This window comes from Tympanuchus pallidicinctus, unplaced genomic scaffold (genome assembly GCF_026119805.1).
Source record: "Tympanuchus pallidicinctus isolate F22 unplaced genomic scaffold, pur_lepc_1.0 scaffold121, whole genome shotgun sequence".
Classification (NCBI taxonomy): domain Eukaryota; kingdom Metazoa; phylum Chordata; class Aves; order Galliformes; family Phasianidae; genus Tympanuchus; species Tympanuchus pallidicinctus.
In genome coordinates, this window is record NW_026294639.1 from 1 (window position 1) to 21,163 (window position 21,163).

The 21,163-nt window shown below is 59.6% G+C and overlaps 1 protein-coding gene and 1 long non-coding RNA gene across 2 annotated transcripts in view; both read right to left on the reverse strand.

Annotated features, from left to right (window-relative positions):
- Positions 1–11: 11 nt before the first annotated feature.
- The window catches only part of LOC128075699 (arf-GAP with Rho-GAP domain, ANK repeat and PH domain-containing protein 1-like), a 42,520-nt gene continuing 21,368 nt past the window's right edge, over positions 12–21,163 (reverse strand). The window contains exons 3-9 of the mRNA XM_052672701.1: positions 18,414–18,460; positions 17,278–17,351; positions 9,029–9,118; positions 6,454–6,523; positions 6,232–6,352; positions 3,309–3,559; positions 12–168 (exon numbers count right to left, since the gene is read on the reverse strand). Of these exons, the coding sequence (XP_052528661.1) occupies positions 16–168; positions 3,309–3,559; positions 6,232–6,352; positions 6,454–6,523; positions 9,029–9,118; positions 17,278–17,351; positions 18,414–18,425 (771 nt within the window). The 5' untranslated portion in view covers positions 18,426–18,460 and the 3' untranslated portion in view covers positions 12–15. The remainder of the gene's footprint in view (positions 169–3,308; positions 3,560–6,231; positions 6,353–6,453; positions 6,524–9,028; positions 9,119–17,277; positions 17,352–18,413; positions 18,461–21,163) is intronic.
- On the reverse strand, positions 7,568–8,119 carry LOC128075702 (uncharacterized). The gene is made up of 3 exons (XR_008203974.1): positions 8,095–8,119; positions 7,661–7,717; positions 7,568–7,585 (listed from the first exon to the last, which is right to left on the reverse strand). It is a non-coding gene; the product is annotated as an uncharacterized LOC128075702 (long non-coding RNA).

Here is a 21,163-nt window from a genome sequence, read left to right on the forward strand (position 1 = left end):
GCGGCTATGGGGCAGCTATGGGGTAATGCAGGGCTGCTTTTGTCGCCGTGCCGCAGCCGACCTGAAGGTGCCGTATGGGGTGCGGAGCTGGAAGCTGCGCCGCTCTGCGTCGCGCACGGAGCCCAGCGCCATGGGGATGCGCGTGATGCCCAGCCCCTGCTGCTGCTCCTGCGCCGCAACAAAGCACCGCTGCAGCGCTGCAGCCACTGCCCTGCAACCACTGCCCTGCAGCCACTGCCCTGCAACCACTGCCCTGCAACCACTGCCCTGCAGCCACTGCCCTGCAGCCACTGCCCTGCAACCACTGCCCTGCAACCACTGCGCTGCAACCACTGCCCTGCAACCACTGCCCTGCAACCACTGCGCTGCTGCCACTGCGCTGCAACTCTGTGCTGCAACTGCACTGCAACTCTGTGCTGCAACTGCACTGCAACCTCTGTGCTGCTGCAAACTGCCCTGCACCCACTGCCCTGCAACCTCTGCGCCCCTGCAACTGCGCTGCAACCTCTGCGCTGCACCCACTGCGCTGCTGCAACTGCGCTGCAACTGCACTGCAACTCTGTGCTGCACCCACTGCACCGCTGCAGCTGTGCTGCAACTGTGCTGCAACCACTGCCCTGCAACAACTGCGCTGCAACCACTGTGCCGCTGCAACGGTGCTGCAACTGCACAGCTCCCTGCACTGCTCCCTGCACTGCATACATTCCCCCATTACCCCCCACAACCCCCCCATAACCCCCCCATATCCCCCCATAGCCCCCCTCAAACCCCATATTCTATCCATAGCCCCTCATATTCCCCCACAACCTCCCATTACCCCCCATATTCCCCCATAGCCCCCCCATAACCCCCCCACAATCCCCCACAACCCCCCATTACCCCCCATTCCCCCATAACCCCCCATAACCCCCCCTCAAACTCCATATCCCCCCATAACTCCCCCAAAACCCCCCATAACCCCCATAATCCCACATCACCCCCCATCACCCCCCCATAACCCCCCACAACCCCCCATTATCCCCCACAACCCCCATTTGCCCCCCATTACCCCCCACAATCCCCCATTACCCCCCATAACCCCATAACCCCCCCCATATTCCCCCCATAACCCCCCCCACATCCCCCCCACGACCCCCCATTACCCCCCACAACCCCCCCACAACCCCATTACCCCCCTATTACCCCCATTACCCCCCATAACCCCCCCATAACCCCCCCACAATCCCCCACAACCCCCCCATAACCCCCCACGACCCCCCATTACCCCCCTGTTACCCTCATTACCCCCCAGAATCCCCCACAACCCCCCACAATCCCCCATAACCCCCCACAATCCCCCACAACCCCCCATTGCCCCCCATAACCCCCCCCATTTCCCCCATAATCTCCACAATCCCCCATACCCCCACAATCCCCCATAACCCCCCACAACCCCCCACAATCCCCCATAACCCCCCACAACCCCCCCATAATCCCCCATTACCCCCCCCAACCCCCCCATTACCCCCCAAAATCCCCCCAACCCCCCCCAACCCCCATAACCCCCCACAACCCCACACAACCCCCCACAATCCCCCAAACCCCCACAACCCCCCACAACCCCCCACAACCCCCCCACAACCCCCCCCCACAACCCCCCACATCCCCCCATAACCCCCATCAACCCCCATTCAAACCCATAACCCCCATAACCCCCCATATCCCCCCATTACCCCCCCATAACCCCCCATAACCCCCCACAACCACCCACAACCCCCCACAACCCCCCATATGCCCCCATAACACCCTTCAAACCCCATATTCTACCCATAACCACCCCATATTCCCCCATTACCCCCCCCATTACCCCCCACAACCCCCCATTGCCCCCCATAACCCCCCATTTCCCCCATAATCCCCCACAACCCCCCCACAATCCCCTCCACGACCCCCCATTACCCCCTATTACCCCCATTACCCCCCATAACCCCCCCATAACCCCCCCACAATCCCCCACAAGCCCCCATAACCCCCCACGACCCCCCATTACCCCTCATTGCCCCCATTGCCCCCCCATATCCCCCCACAACCCCCCATAATCCCCCATTACCCCCCATAACCCCATAACCCCCCCACAACCCCCCCACAACCCCCCATTACCCCCCATTTCCCCCATAACCCCCCATAACCCCCCCTCAAACTCCATATTCCCCCCATAACTCCCCCAAAACCCCCCATAACCCCCATAATCCCCCCAACACCCCCCATAACCCCCCCATAACACCCCACAACCCCCCATTATCCCCCACAACCCCCATTGCCCCCCATTACCCCCAAAATCCCCCATTACCCCCCATAACCCCATAACCCCCCCATATTCCCCCCATAACCCCCCCATTACCCCCCCACATCCCCCCCACGACCCCCCATTACCCCCCACAACCCCCCCACAAACCCATTACCCCCATAACCCCCCACAACCCCCCACAATCCCCCACAACTCCCCACAACCCCCATAACCCCCCACAACCCCCCACAATCCCCCACAACCCCCCACAACCCCCCACAACCCCCACAAACCCCCCATAACCCCCCACAATCCCCCACAATCCCCCACAACCCCCCACAACCCCCATAAACCCCCCACAATCCCCCACAATCCCCCACAACCCCCCACAACCCCCATAACCCCCCACAATCCCCCACAATCCCCCACAACCCCCATAACCCCCCACAACCCCCCACAACCCCCCACAATCCCCCACAATCCCCCACAACCCCCCCATATCCCCCCGTAACCCCCTTCAAACCCCATATTCTACCCATAACCCCCCCATATTCCCCCATTGCCCCCCATTACCCCCCATTTCCCCCACAACCCCCCACAACCCCCCATAACCACCCACAATCCCCCACAATTCCCCCTTACAACCCCCCATTATCCCCCATTACCCCCCACACCCCCCAATTGCCCCCCATTACCCCCCATTTCCCCCACAATCCCCCACAACCCCCCATAACCCCCCATAACTCCCCATTACCCCCCACAACCCCCCACAATCCCCCACAACCCCCATAACTCCCCCCAACCCCCCATAACCCCCCACAATCCCCCACAATCCCCCATTTCCCCCATAACCCCCCACAACCCCCCACAACCCCCCATAACCCCCTTCAAACCCCATATTCTACCCACAATCCCCCACAACCCCCCACTGCCCCCCATAACCCCCCATAACCCCTCACAACCCCCCACAACCCCCCATTTCTCCCACAATCCCCCACTTCCCCCCCCACCCCCCCAGCCCCCGTTTCCCCCCATCTCCCACCTCCCTGTTCCTGTACAGCAGCAGGGCGCCGCCGCGCAGCACCACGAAGACGCCATGTTTGAAGCCGCGCAGCTCCAGCTGCCCGCATTTGGCCTCGGCGCCTTCGGGGTCGCCTATGGGGTCGCCTATGGGGTCGCTTATGGGGTCGCTTATGGGGTCGTTGTTATTGGGGTCGGCCGCTCGATCCCCCATTCGTTCCTGCCGCTCCTCCAGGGCCGATTGCAGCGCCCACAGCCATTGGGAGCGGTCGGCTGGGGGACAGGGGGGCGTTATGGGGTCATATGGGGTCATTGTGGGGTTGATATGGGGTCAATATGGGGTCGATATGGGGTCATATGGGGTCATATGGGGTTGATATGGGGTCAGTATGGGGTCCATATGGGGTTGATATGGGGTCAATATGGGGTCCATATGGGGTTGATATGGGGTCAGTATGGGGTCCATATGGGGTCGGCATGGGGTCCATATGGGGTCGATATGGGGTCATTAAGGGGTCGATATGGGGTTGATATGGGGTAGATATGGGGTCAATATGGGGTCAATATGGGGTCGATATGGGGTCGACATGGGGTCGTTGTGGGGTCATTATGGAGTCCATATGGGGTCAATATGGGGTTGTTATGGGGTCAATATGGAGTCATTGTGGGGTCGTTATGGGGTCGATATGGGGTCAATATGGGGTCGATATGGGGTCCATAAGGGGTCAATATGGGGTCATATGGGGTCATATGGGGTCCATAAGGGGTCATATGGGGTCATATGGGGTCAATATGGGGTCAATATGGGGTCATATGGGGTCATATGGGGTCGATATGGGGTCCATAAGGGGTCAATATGGGGTCATATGGGGTCAATATGGGGTCATATGGGGTCGATATGGGGTCATATGGGGTCAATATGGGGTCGATATGGGGTCGATATGGGGTCATATGGGGTCAATATGGGGTCATATGGGGTCATATGGGGTCATATGGGGTCATATGGGGTCAATATGGGGTCATATGGGGTCATATGGGGTCATATGGGGTCATATGGGGTCAATATGGGGTCCATATGGGGTCGATATGGGGTCAATATGGAGTCAATATGGGGTCCATATGGGGTCGATATGGGGTCGTTGTGGGGTCGATATGGGGTGAATATGGGGTCGATATGGGGTCATATGGGGTCGATATGGGGTCGATATGGGGTCAATATGGGGTCATATGGGGTCCATATGGGGTCATATGGGGTCGATATGGGGTCCATAAGGGGTCAATATGGGGTCATATGGGGTCAATATGGGGTCATATGGGGTCCATATGGGGTCATATGGGGTCATATGGGGTCCATATGGGGTCATTATGGGGTCAATATGGGGTCATATGGGGTCATATGGGGTCGATATGGGGTCCATAAGGGGTCAATATGGGGTCATATGGGGTCGATATGGGGTCATATGGGGTCAATATGGGGTCATATGGGTCAATATGGGGTCATATGGGGTCGATATGGGGTCCATAAGGGGTCAATATGGGGTCGATATGGGGTTGATATGGGGTCGATATGGGGTCATTATGGGGTCAATATGGGGTCATATGGGGTCAATATGGGGTCATATGGGGTCATATGGGGTCATATGGGGTCAATATGGGGTCATATGGGGTCATATGGGGTCATATGGGGTCGATATGGGGTCATTATGGGGTCAATATGGGGTCGTTATGGGGTCAATATGGGGTCGATATGGGGTCATTAAGGGGTCGATATGGGGTTGATATGGGGTAGATATGGGGTCCATATGGGGTCGTTGTGGGGTCATTATGGTGTCCATATGGGGTCGATATGAGGTCAATATGGGGTCAATATGGGGTTGATACGGGGTCGATATGGAGTCATTATGGGATCGATATGGGGTCGATATGGGGTTGATATGGGGTAGATATGGGGTCATTGTGGGGTCGATATGGGGTCGTTATGGGGTCAATATGGGGTTGATATGGGGTCAATATGGGGTCGATATGGGGTAGATATGGGGTAGATATGGGGTCCATATGGGGTCATTATGGGGTCGATATGGGGTCATTGTGGGGTCCATATGGGGTTGTTATGGGGTTGATATGGGGTCATTATGGGGTCCATATGGGGTCAATATGGGGTCGTTGTGGGATCCATATGGGGTCGTTATGGGGTTGATATGGGGTCATTATGGGGTCCGTATGGGGTCGATATGGGGCCGTTGTGGGGTCCCTGGTTGTGGTTATGGGGCCATTGGGACCCTGGTTGTGGTTATGGGGCCATTTTGCACCCTGGCTGTGGTTATGGGGCCATTTTACACCCTGGCTGTGGTTATGGGGCCATTTTGCACCCTGGCTGTGGTTATGGGGCCATTTTGCACCCTGGCTGTGGTTATGGGGCCATTGGGACCCTGGCTGTGGTTATGGGGCCATTGGGACCCTGGCTGTGGTTATGGGGCCATTTTACACCCTGGCTGTGGTTATGGGGCCTTTTTGCACCCTGGCTGTGGTTATGGGGCCATTTTGCACCCTGGCTGTGGTTATGGGGCCATTTTGCACCCTGGCTGTGGTTATGGGGCCATTTTGGACCCTGGCTGTGGTTATGGGGCCATTTTACACCCTGGCTGTGGTTATGGGGCCATTTTGCACCCTGGCTGTGCTTATGGGGCCATTTTACACCCTGGCTGTGGTTATGGGGCCTTTTTGCACCCTGGCTGTGGTTATGGGGCCATTTTGCACCCTGGCTGTGGTTATGGGGCCTTTTTGCACCCTGGCTGTGGTTATGGGGCCATTTTACACCCTGGCTGTGGTTATGGGGCCATTTTGGACCCTGGCTGTGGTTATGGGGCCATTTTACACCCTGGCTGTGCTTATGGGGCCATTTTACACCCTGGCTGTGGTTATGGGGCCGTCGGTTCCCCCCTCACCGTCGCTGTCGGCGCGGAAGACAAAATGGCGGCTCTGTGTGACCACCTCGAACTTCTGCTCCCCAATGGCGGCCACGTGGGAGATGGAGGAGATGAGGATGAAGCGCTTGGAGAAAACGTCCTATGGGGACATGGGGGACATGGGGGGGACGGGGGGGTGACGTGAGAACGGGGCAGCTGTGGGATCAGGCCGTGGCGCCCCCAAATGCCCCCCAAAGTCACCTTGTCGCTGGCGAAGTAACGCAGGCACTGGGAGTCCAAGGTGACCCAGCGGCGCTGGTACAGGTAGTGCCTGCGGAACGGGCGCCCGGTGGCACCCAGTGACCCCATGACCCCAGTGACACCCATTGCTCCCATTTGACACCCATTGACCCCATTGATCCCATGACCCCATTGACAACCATTGACCCCGTGACCACATTGACACCCATTGACACCATTGAGATCCACTGACACCATTGATACCATTGACCCCGTGACACCCACTGACACCCACTGACACCCATTGACACCCATTGACCCCATAACCCCATTGACCCCATTGACAACCATTGACCCCATGACCACATTGACACCCACTGACACCATTGAGATCCATTGACACCATTGACCACGTGACACCCACTGACACCCACTGACACCCACTGACACCCATTGACCCCGTGACCACATTGACAGCATTGACCCCATTGAGATCCACTGACACCATTGATACCGTTGACCCCGTGACACCCATTGACACCCATTGACCCCGTGACCACATTGACACCCATTGACCCCATTGAGATCCACTGACACCATTGATACCATTGACCCCGTGACACCCAGTGACACCCACTGACACCCACTGACCCCATGACCCCATTGACCCCATTGACAACCGTTGACCCCATGACCACATTGACACCCACTGACACCATTGAGATCCATTGACACCATTGACCACGTGACACCCACTGACACCCACTGACACCCACTGACACCCATTGACCCCGTGACCACATTGACAGCATTGACCCCATTGAGATCCACTGACACCATTGATACCGTTGACCCCGTGACACCCATTGACACCCATTGACATCCATTGACACCCATTGATCCCATGATCCCATTGACCCCATGACCCTATTGATCCCATGACCCCATGACACCCACTGATTCCATGATCCCACTGACACCCATTGACCCCATTGACACCTATTGACCCCCCCATTGACACCCATTGATCCCATTGACACCCATTGACCCCATGACCCCATTGACACCCATTGACAACCCATTGACAGCCATTGACACCCATTGATCCCATGACCCCATGACCCCATTGACACCCATTGACACCCATTGACACCTATTGATCCCATGATCCCATTGACACCCATTGACACCCATTGACCCCATTGACATCCATTGATCCCATTGACACCTATGGACACCCATTGACCCCATTGACGCCCATTGACCCCATTGACACCCATTGACCCTGTGACCCCATTGACATCCATTGACCCCATGACCCCACTGACACCCACTGACCCCGTTGACACCACTGACACCCATTGATACCCACTGATCCCATGACCTCATTGACACCCATTGACCCTGTGACCACATTGACACCCATTGACACCCACTGATCCCATGACCCCATTGACACCCATTGACCCCATGACACCCATTGACACCCACTGACCCCATGACACCCATTGACACCCATTGACCCCATTGACACCCACTGACCCCCTGACCCCATTGACACCCACTGACCCCATGACACCCATTGACACCCACTGATCCCATGACCCCATTGACACCCATTGACACCATTGAGATCCATTGACACCATTGACCCCGTGACACCCACTGACACCCACTGACACCCATTGACCCATTGACCCCATTGACACCCACTGACCCCATGACCCCATTGACACCCACTGACCCCATGACACCCATTGACACTCATTGATGTCATTGACACCCACTGACCCCATGACACCCATTGACACCCATTGACCCCATGACACCCATTGACACCCATTGACCCCATGACCCCATTGACACCCACTGACCCCATGACACCCATTGACACCCATTGACCCCATTGACACCCACTGACCCCATGACACCCATTGACCCCATGACCCCATTGACACCCACTGACCCCATGACACCCATTGACACCCACTGACCCCATGACACCCATTGACACCCATTGACCCCATGACCCCATTGACACCCACTGACCCCATGACACCCATTGACACCCATTGACCCCATTGACACCCACTGACCCCATGACCCCATTGACACCCACTGATCCCATGACCCCATTGACCCCATTGATCCCATGACCCCATTGACACCCATTGACCCCATGACACCCATTGACACCCATTGACCCCATTGACCCCATGACACCCATTGACACCCACTGACCCCATGACCCCATTGACACCCATTGACCCCATGACCCCATTGACACCCACTGACCCCATGACACCCACTGACCCCATTGACACCCATTGACCCCATGACCCCATTGACACCCACTGACCCCATGACACCCACTGACCCCATTGACACCCATTGACCCCATGACCCCCATTGACACCCACTGACCCCATGACACCCACTGACCCCATTGACACCCATTGATCCCATGACCCCATTGACACCCACTGACCCCATGACCCCATGACCCCATTGACCCCATTCACCTCAGTGACCCCGTGACCCCACTGCCCACATTGACCCCGTGACCCCGTGACCCCGTGACCCCGCAGACACTCACCCTTGGGGCGCCATCTTGTCCAGCCACCCCGCCCACCTGGGGGGGCAGAGCAGCGCTGTGGGGTCGGGGCTCCCAGCTGTGGGGCTGCTGCAGGGCACAGAGCTTAGGGTCAGGGCCCGGCCCTATAGCGCGCGGCCCCACACCCATTGCTACCCCATAGCCACCCCATAGCCACCCTATAGCCCATAGCCACCCCATAGCCATCCCATCGCCACCCCATAGCCACCCTATAGCCACCCTATAGCCCATAGCCACCCCACACCCATAGCCACCACATAGCCAACCCATAGCCACCCCATAGCCACACCATAGCCACCCCATAGCCACCCTATAGCCCATAGCCACCCTATAGCCACCCCACACCCATAGCCACCCTATAGCCACCCCATAGCCCATAGCCACCCCACACCCATAGCCACCCCATAGCCACCCCATAGCCACCCTATAGCCCATAGACACCCCACACCCATAGCCACCACATAGCCACCCCATAGCCACCCCATAGCCACCCCATAGCCACCCCATAGCCACCCTATAGCCCATAGACACCCCATAGCCACCCTATAGCCACCCCACACCCATAGCCACCCTATAGCCACCCCATAGCCACCCCATAGCCACCCCACACCCATAGCCACCCCATAGCCACCCCATAGCCACCCCATAGCCCATAGCCACCCCATAGCCACCCCATAGCCACCCTATAGCCACCCCATAGCCCATAGCCACCCCATAGCCACCCTATAGTCACCCTATAGCCCATAGCCACCCCATAGCCACCCTATAGCCACCCCATAGCCACCCCATAGCCCATAGCCACCCCACACCCATAGCCACCCTGTAGCCACCCTGTAGCCACCCCATAGCCACCCTATAGCCCATAGCCACCCCACACCCATAGCCACCCCATAGCCACCCTATAGCCACCCCATAGCCACACTATAGCCACCCCATAGCCACCCCACAGCCCATCGCCACCCCATAGCCACACTATAGCCACACTATAGCCACCCCATAGCCACCCCACACCCATAGCTACCCTATAGCCACCCCATAGCCACCCCATAGCCACCCCATAGCCACCCTATAGCCCATAGCCACCCCATAGCCACCCTATAGCCACCCCACACCCATAGCCACCCTATAGCCACCCCATAGCCACCCCACACCCATAGCCACCCCATAGCCACCCCATAGCCACCCCACACCCATAGCCACCCCATAGCCACCCCACACCCATAGCCACCCCATAGCCACCCTATAGCCACCCCACACCCATAGCCACCCCATAGCCACCCCATAGCCACCCCATAGCCACCCCACACCCATCGCCACCCCATAGCCACCCCATAGCCACCCCACACCCATAGCCACCCCATAGCTACCCCATAGCCACCCACATCCCATCGCCACCCCACACCCCATAGCCACCCCACATCCCATCACTACCCCACACCCCACATCCCACGCCCACCCCATATCCCAATGCAACCCAACACCCCATACCCCACACCTCACACCCCATAACCCCACCCCACACCCCATATCACACCCCACACCCCATATCACACCCCACACCCCATAACCGCATCCCACACCCCATAACCTTGCCCCACATCCCACCCCCCATATCCCACCCCACACCCCATAACCCCAACCCACACCCCATACCCTACACCCCACACCCCATATCCCACAACACACCCCATAGCCCCCTCCCATACCCCATATCCGACCCCACACCCCATAACCCCACCCCCCATATCCCACCCCACACCCCACACCCCATATCACACCCCATAGCCCATAACCCCACCCACACCCCATAACCCCACACCCCACCCCCCACATCCCATCCCACACCCCATACCCCATATCACACCCCATAGCCCCATAACCCCACCCCACACTCTATAACCCTGCCCCACATCGCCCCCCCATATCCCACCCCACAAACCATACCCTACACTCCCCACCCCACACCCCATATCCGACCCCACACCCCATATCCCACACCCCATACCCCGCACCCCATATCCCACCCCAACCCCACACCCCACACCCCATAACCCCACCCCACACCCTATATCCCACTGCACACTCCACACCCCATATCACGCCCCATAACCCCACCACACACCCCACATCCCACATCCCACCCCCATATCCAACCCACACCCCATAACCCGTAACTCCACCCCACACCCTACACCCACACCCCATAACCAACCCCACACCCCACCCCACACCCCATAACCCCACACCCCACACCTCCACCCCATAACCCCACCCCACACCCCACCCCACACCCCATACCCCATATCCCACCCCACACCCCAACCCCACACCCCATACGCATCCCACACCCCACACCCACCCCATATCTCACCCCACATCCCATAACCCCACCCCCACACCCCATATTCCACCCCAACCCCACACCTCATATCCCACCCTGCACCCCATATCCCACCCCACACCCCATAACCCCATACCCTACACCCCACACCCCATATCCCACCACACACCCCATACCCCACATCCAACCTCACACCCCATAACCCCCCCACACCCTGTACCCCATATCCCACCCCACATCCCGTAACCCCACCCCCACACCCCATATCTCACACCCCACACCCCATATCACACCCCATAACCCTGCCCCACATCCCACACCCCATATCCCACCCCAACCCCACACCCCATAACCCCACCCCACACCCCACATCCCCACACACACCCCACACCCCATATCTCAACCCACACCCCATATCACACCCCATAGCCCCATAACCCCACCCCACACTCTATAAGCCTGCTCCACATCGCCCCCCCCATATCCCACCCCACACACCATACCCTACACCCCCCATACCCACACCCCATACCCCACACCCCATATCCCACCCCAACCCCACACCCCATAACCCCACCCCACACCCTATATCCCACTGCACACTCCACACCCCATATCACGCCCCATAACCCCACCACACACCCCACATCCCACATCCCACCCCCATATCCAACCCACACCCCATAACCCATAACTCCACCCCACACCCTATACCCACACCCCATAACCAACCCCACACCCCACCCCACACCCCATAACCCCACACCCCACACCCCCACCCCATAACCCCACCCCACACCCCATACCCCACACCCCATAACCCCCCACACCCCATACCCCATATCCCACCCCACACCCCAACCCCACACCCCATACGCATCCCACACCCCACACCCACCCCATATCTCACCCCACATCCCATAACCCCACCCCCACACCCCATATTCCACCCCAACCCCACACCTCATATCCCACCCTGCACCCCATATCCCACCCCACACCCCTCACCCCTCACCCCAACCTCACATCCCATAACCCCCCCACACCCTGTACCCCATATCCCACCCCACATCCCGTAACCCCACCCCCACACCCCATATTCCACCTCAACCCCACACCCCATACCTCATATCCCACCCTGCACCCCATAACCCCATACCCTACACCCCACACCCTATATCCCACCCCACACCCCATATCTCACACCCCACACCCCATATCACACCCCATAACCCTGCCCCACATCCCACACCCCATATCCCACCCCAATCCCACACCCCATAAGCCCACCGCACACCCCATATCCCCACACACACCCCACACCCCATATCCCACCCCACACCCCATATCACACCCCATAGCCCCATAACCCCACCCCACACTCTATAAGCCTGCCCCACATCGCCCCCCCCATATCCCACCCCACACACCATACCCTACACCCCCCATACCCACACCCCATACCCCGCACCCCATATCCCACCCCAACCCCACACCCCATAACCCCACCCCACACCCTATATCCCACTGCACACTCCACACCCCATATCAGGCCCCATAACCCCACCACACACCCCACATCCCACATCCCACCCCCATATCCCACCCCACACCCCATAACCCGTAACTCCACCCCACACCCTATACCCACACCCCATAACCAACCTCACACCCCAACCCACACCCCATAACCCCATACCCCACACCTCCACCCCATAACCCCACCCCACACCCCATACCCTACACCCCACACCCTACACCCCATACCCCCTATACCCCATATCCCACCCCACACCCCATAATCAGTAACCCCACCCCACACCCTATACCCCACACCCCATAACCCCCCACACCCCATACCCCATATCCCACCCCACACCCCAACCCCACACCCCATAAGCATCCCACACCCCACACCCCATACCCACCCCATATCTCACCCCACATCCCATAACCCCACCCCCACACCCCATATTCCACCCCAACCCCACACCTCATATCCCACCCTGCACCCCATATCCCACCCCACACCCCATAACCCCATACCCTACACCCCACACCCCATATCCCACCACACACCCCATACCCCACACCCAACCTCACACCCCATAACCCCCCCACACCCTGTACCCCATATCCCACCCCACATCCCGTAACCCCACCCCCACACCCCATATCTCACACCCCACACCCCATATCACACCCCATAACCCTGCCCCACATCCCACACCCCATATCCCACCCCAACCCCACACCCCATAACCCCACCACACACCCCACATCCCACATCCCACCCCCCATATCCCACCCCACACCCCATAACCCGTAACTCCACCCCACACCCTACACCCACACCCCATAACCAACCCCACACCCCACCCCACACCCCACACCCCATATCCCACACCCCATAACCCCCCACACCCCATACCCCATATCCCACCCCACACCCCAACCCCACACCCCATACGCATCCCACACCCCACACCCACCCCATATCTCACCCCACATCCCATAACCCCACCCCCACACCCCATATTCCACCCCAACCCCACACCTCATATCCCACCCTGCACCCCATATCCCACCCCACACCCCTCACCCCTCACCCCAACCTCACATCCCATAACCCCCCCACACCCTGTACCCCATATCCCACCCCACATCCCGTAACCCCACCCCCACACCCCATATTCCACCTCAACCCCACACCCCATACCTCATATCCCACCCTGCACCCCATAACCCCATACCCTACACCCCACACCCTATATCCCACCCCACACCCCATATCTCACACCCCACACCCCATATCACACCCCATAACCCTGCCCCACATCCCACACCCCATATCCCACCCCAACCCCACACCCCATAAGCCCACCGCACACCCCATATCCCCACACACACCCCACACCCCATATCCCACCCCACACCCCATATCACACCCCATAGCCCCATAACCCCACCCCACACTCTATAAGCCTGCCCCACATCGCCCCCCCCATATCCCACCCCACACACCATACCCTACACCCCCCATACCCACACCCCATACCCCGCACCCCATATCCCACCCCAACCCCACACCCCATAACCCCACCCCACACCCTATATCCCACTGCACACTCCACACCCCATATCACGCCCCATAACCCCACCACACACCCCACATCCCACATCCCACCCCCCATATCCCACCCCACACCCCATAACCCATAACTCCACCCCACACCCTACACCCACACCCCATAACCAACCTCACACCCCAACCCACACCCCATAACCCCATACCCCACACCTCCACCCCATAACCCCACCCCACACCCCATAACCCCACACCCCACACCTCCACCCCATAACCCCACCCCACACCCCATATCCCACACCCCATACCCCATATCCCACCCCACACCCCAACCCCACACCCCATAAGCATCCCACACCCCACACCCCACACCCACCCCATATCTCACCCCACATCCCATAACCCCACCCCCACACCCCATATTCCACCCCAACCCCACACCTCATATCCCACCCTGCACCCCATATCCCACCCCACACCCCATAACCCCATACCCTACACCCCACACCCCATATCCCACCACACACCCCATACCCCACATCCAACCTCACACCCCATAACCCCCCCACACCCTGTACCCCATATCCCACCCCACATCCCGTAACCCCACCCCCACACCCCATATCTCACACCCCACACCCCATATCACACCCCATAACCCTGCCCCACATCCCACACCCCATATCCCACCCCAACCCCACACCCCATAACCCCACCACACACCCCACATCCCACATCCCACCCCCCATATCCCACCCCACACCCCATAACCCATAACTCCACCCCACACCCTATACCCACACCCCATAACCAACCCCACACCCCACCCCACACCCCATAACCCCACACCCCACACCCCCACCCCATAACCCCACCCCACACCCCATACCCCACACCCCATAACCCCCCACACCCCATACCCCATATCGCACCCCACACCCCAACCCCACACCCCATACGCATCCCACACCCCACACCCACCCCATATCTCACCCCACATCCCATAACCCCACCCCCACACCCCATATTCCACCCCAACCCCACACCTCATATCCCACCCTGCACCCCATATCCCACCCCACACCCCTCACCCCTCACCCCAACCTCACATCCCATAACCCCCCCACACCCTGTACCCCATATCCCACCCCACATCCCGTAACCCCACCCCCACACCCCATATTCCACCTCAACCCCACACCCCATACCTCATATCCCACCCTGCACCCCATAACCCCATACCCTACACCCCACACCCTATATCCCACCCCACACCCCATATCTCACACCCCACACCCCATATCACACCCCATAACCCTGCCCCACATCCCACACCCCATATCCCACCCCAACCCCACACCCCATAAGCCCACCCCACACCCCATATCCCCACACACACCCCACACCCCATATCTCAACCCACACCCCATATCACACCCCATAGCCCCATAACCCCACCCCACACTCTATAACCCTGCCCCACATCGCCCCCCCCATATCCCACCCCACACACCATACCCTACACTCCCCACCCCACACCCCATATCCGACCCCACACCCCATATCCCACACCCCATACCCCGCACCCCATATCCCACCCCAACCCCACACCCCATAACCCCACCCCACACCCTATATCCCACTGCACACTCCACACCCCATATCACGCCCCATAACCCCACCACACACCCCACATCCCACATCCCACCCCCATATCCCACCCCACACCCCATAACCCGTAACTCCACCCCACACCCTATACCCACACCCCATAACCAACCCCACACCCCACCCCACACCCCATAACCCCACACCCCACACCCCCACCCCATAACCCCACCCCACACCCCACCCCACACCCCATACCCCATATCCCACCCCACACCCCAACCCCACACCCCATACGCATCCCACACCCCACACCCACCCCATATCTCACCCCACATCCCATAACCCCACCCCCACACCCCATATTCCACCCCAACCCCACACCTCATATCCCACCCTGCACCCCATATCCCACCCCACACCCCATAACCCCATACCCTACACCCCACACCCCATATCCCACCACACACCCCATACCCCACATCCAACCTCACACCCCATAACCCCCCCACACCCTGTACCCCATATCCCACCCCACATCCCGTAACCCCACCCCCACACCCCATATCTCACACCCCACACCCCATATCACACCCCATAACCCTGCCCCACATCCCACACCCCATATCCCACCCCAACCCCACACCCCATAACCCCACCACACACCCCACATCCCACATCCCACCCCCCATATCCCACCCCACACCCCATAACCCGTAACTCCACCCCACACCCTACACCCACACCCCATAACCAACCCCACACCCCACCCCACACCCCATACCCTACACCCCACACCCCATAACCCCACCCCACACCCCATACCCTACACCCCACACCCCATAACCCCACCCCACACCCCATACCCTACACCCCACACCCCATAGCCCCTATACCCCATATCCCACCCCACACCCCATAATCAGTAACTCCACCCCACACCCTATACCCACACCCCATATCCCACCCCATACCCCATATCACACCCCATAGCCCATAACCCCACCCCACACTCTATAAGCCTGCCCCACATCGCCCCCCCCATATCCCACCCCACACCCCATACCCTACACCCCCCACCCCCCACCCCAACCTCACACCCCACATCCCACCCCACACCCCCACACCTTCACCCCATAACCCTGCCCCACACACCCCATAACCCCCCCCCCCCACCCCATAACCCCCCCCTACCCCCCAGGCGTCTCCTCGCCCTCCAGCAGTTCCTCCTCGCTGCTCAAACTGCAGCCCTGCTCCTCGCTGGCCTCCTTTATGGGGTTTGGTGACACGGGGGGGGGAAGTTTATGGGGTGACCCCACTTATGGGGCGATTATGGGGTGACCCCACTTATGGGGTGATCTCACTTATGAGATGATCCTACTTATGGGGCGATGCCACTTATGGGGTGATCTCACTTATGGGGTGACCCCCTTAAGGGGACAACCCCCCCTTATGGGGTGATCCCACTTATGGGTCGATCCCACATATGGGGCAATCCCACTTATGGGGTGACCCCACTTATGGGGTGATCTCACTTATGAGATGATCCTACTTATGGGGCGATGCCACTTATGGGGTGACCCCACTTATGGGGCGACGCCACTTATGGGGTGACACCCCCCGTATGGGGCGATCCCACTTACAGGGTAACTCCCCTTATGGGGCAATCCCACTTATGGGGTGACCCCACTTATGGGGCAATCCCACTTATGGGGCAATCCCACTTATGGGGTGATCCCACTTATGGGGCGATCCCACTTATGGGGTGATCCCACTTATGGGACTGATCCCACTTATGGGGTGACCCCACTTATGGGGTGACCCCACTTATGGAGTGATCCCACTTATGGGCCATCCCAATTATGGGGTGACCCCACTTATGGGGCAATCCCTCTTATGGGGTGATCCCACTTATGGGGCGATCCCACTTATGGGGTGATCCCACTTATGGGGCAATCCCACTTATGGGGCTGATCCCACTTATGGGGTGACCCCACTTATGGGGTGACCCCACTTATGGAGTGATCCCACTTATGGGCCATCCCAATTATGGGGTGACCCCACTTATGGGGCAATCCCTCTTATGGGGTGACCCCACTTATGGGGCGATCCCACTTATGGGGCGATCCCACTTATGGGGTGACCCCACTTATGGGGTGACCCCACTTATGGGGCTGATCCCACTTATGGGGTGACCCCACTTACGGGCCATCCCAATTATGGGGTGATCCCACATATGGGGCAATCCCCCTTATGAGGTGATCCCTCTTATGGGGCCGATCCCACTTATGGGGTGACCCCACTTGTGGGGCTCAGCCCCCCATCCCCACCTGCTGGGCCATGATGGGGCCGCTGTTGTCCTCGTAGTCGGAGTCATCTGTGGGGGGGGGACAGGAAGAGGGGACAGCTGTAGGGCGGGAGGGGACAATGGGGGGGGGGGGGGGGACACTTTGGGGACAGATGGGGGGGAGGGGACGATTTGGGGTGGGAGGGGACATGGGGGGGGAGGGGACATGGGGGGGGGAGGGGACAGCTTTAGGGCAGGAGGGGACAGGAGGGGACATTATGGGGTGGGAGGGGACAGATGGGGAGGGGACACTTTGGGGACAGATGGGGGGAGAGGGGACATTATGGGGTGGGAGGGGACAGATGGGGGGGGAGGGACATTATGGGGTGGGAGGGGACAGATGGGGACAGATGGGGGGAGAGGGGACACTGTGGGGTGGGAGGGGACATGGGGGGGGACAGCTTTAGGGCAGGAGGGGACACTGTGGGACGGGGGGGGACATGGGGGGGGGACGCTTTGGGGACAGGAGGAGGGAGAGGGGACAATTTGGGATGGGAGGGGACACTGTGGGGGGGGAGGGACATTATGGGGTGGGAGGGGACATTTGGGGACAGAAGGGACATTATGGGGTGGGAGGGGACAGGACATAGGAAGGGGACAGCTTTAGGAGGGGACACCAAGGGACAGGAGGGGACATTATGGGGTGGGAGGGGATATGGGGGGGGACACTGGGGACAGGAGGAGGGGAGGGGACAATTTGGGATGGGAGGGGACACTGGGAGGGACAGCTTTAGGGCAGGAGGGGACAGGAGGGGACATGGGGGGGGACAGATGGGGACAGAAGGGACATTATGGGGTGGGAGGGGACAGGACATAGGAAGGGGACAGCTTTAGGAGGGGACAGATGGGGACAGGAGGGGACATTATGGGGTGGGAGGGGATATGGGGGGGGACACTGGGGACAGGAGGAGGGGAGGGGACAATTTGGGATGGGAGGGGACATGGGGGGGGACAGCTTTAGGGCAGGAGGGGACACTATGGGATGGGAGGGGACATTATGGGGTGGGAGGGGACGTGGGGGGGACACTTTGGGGACAGGAGGAGGGAGAGGGGACAATTTGGGATGGGAGGGGACATGGGGGGGTGGACATTATGGGGTGGGAGGGGACAGTTGGGGACAGAAGGGACATTATGGGGTGGGAGGGGACAGGACATAGGAAGGGGACAGCTTTAGGAGGGGACACCAAGGGACAGGAGGGGACATTATGGGGTGGGAGGGGATATGGGGGGGGACACTGGGGACAGGAGGAGGGAGAGGGGACAATTTGGGATGGGAGGGGACATGGGGGGGGACAGCTTTAGGGCAGGAGGGGACAGGATGGGACAGGAGGGGACATGGGGGGGGACAGATGGGGACAGAAGGGACATTATGGGGTGGGATGGGACATGGGGAGGGGACACTTTGGGGACAGATGGGGGGAGAGGGGACAATTTGGGATGGGAGGGGACATAGGGAGGGGACAGCTTTAGGGCAGGAGGGGACACTATGGGATGGGAGGGGACATTATGGGGTGGGAGGAGACGTGGGGAGGGGACACTTTGGGGACAGGAGGAGGGAGAGGGGACAATTTGGGATGGGAGGGGACATAGGGAGGGGACAGCTTTAGGGCAGGAGGGGACACTATGGGATGGGAGGGGACATTATGGGGTGGGAGGAGACGTGGGGAGGGGACACTTTGGGGACAGATGGGGGGAGAGGGGACAATTTGGGATGGGAGGGGACATAGGGAGGGGACAGCTTTAGGGCAGGAGGGGACAGGAGGGGACATGGGGGGGGACAGATGGGGACAGAAGGGACATTATGGGGTGGAAGGAGATATGGGAAGGGGACACTTTGGGGACAGTTGGGGGGAGAGGGGACAATTTGGGATGGGAGGGGACACTGTGGGGGGGACAGCTTTAGGGCAGGAGGGGACACATAGAGGGGACATCTGGGGGAGAAGGGACAACCCAAGGCAGGAGGGGACACTATGGGGGGGGGGGGGGACAATTTGGGGCCATTGGGGGCCATTGGGGCCATTAGGGGCCATTTGGGGTCAATTGGGGCCATTGGGGGCCATTTGGGGTCTATTGGGACCATTGGGAACCATTTGGGGTCTATTGGGGCCATTGGGGCCATTTGGGGTCTATTGGGGCCATTGGGGGCCATTTGGGGTCTATTGGGGCCCTTGGGGGCCATTTGGGGTCTATTGGGGCCATTTGGGGTCTATTGGGGCCATTGGGGGCCATTTGGGGTCTATTGGGGCCATTGGGGGCCATTTGGGGTCTACTGGGGCCATTGGGGGCCATTGGGGTCTATTGGGGCCATTTGGGGTCTATTGGGACCATTGGGAACCATTTGGGGTCTATTGGGGCCATTTGGGGTCTATTGGGGCCATTGGGGGCCATTTGGGGTCTATTGGGGCCATTGGGAAACATTTGGGGTCTATTGGGGCCATTTGGGGCCATTTGGGGTCTATTGGGGCCATTGGGGGCCATTGGGGCCATTAGGAGCCATTTGGGGTCTATTGGGGCCATTTGGGGCCATTTGGGGTCTATTGGGGCCATTGGGGGCCATTTGGGGTCTATTGGGGCCATTAGGGGCCATTTGGGGTCTATTGGGGCCATTTGGGGCCATTTGGGGTCTCTTGGGGCCATTTGGGGTCTATTGGGGCCATTAGGAGCCATTTGGGGTCTCTTGGGGCCATTTGGGGTCTATTGGGGCCATTGGGGGCCATTTGGGGTCTATTGGGG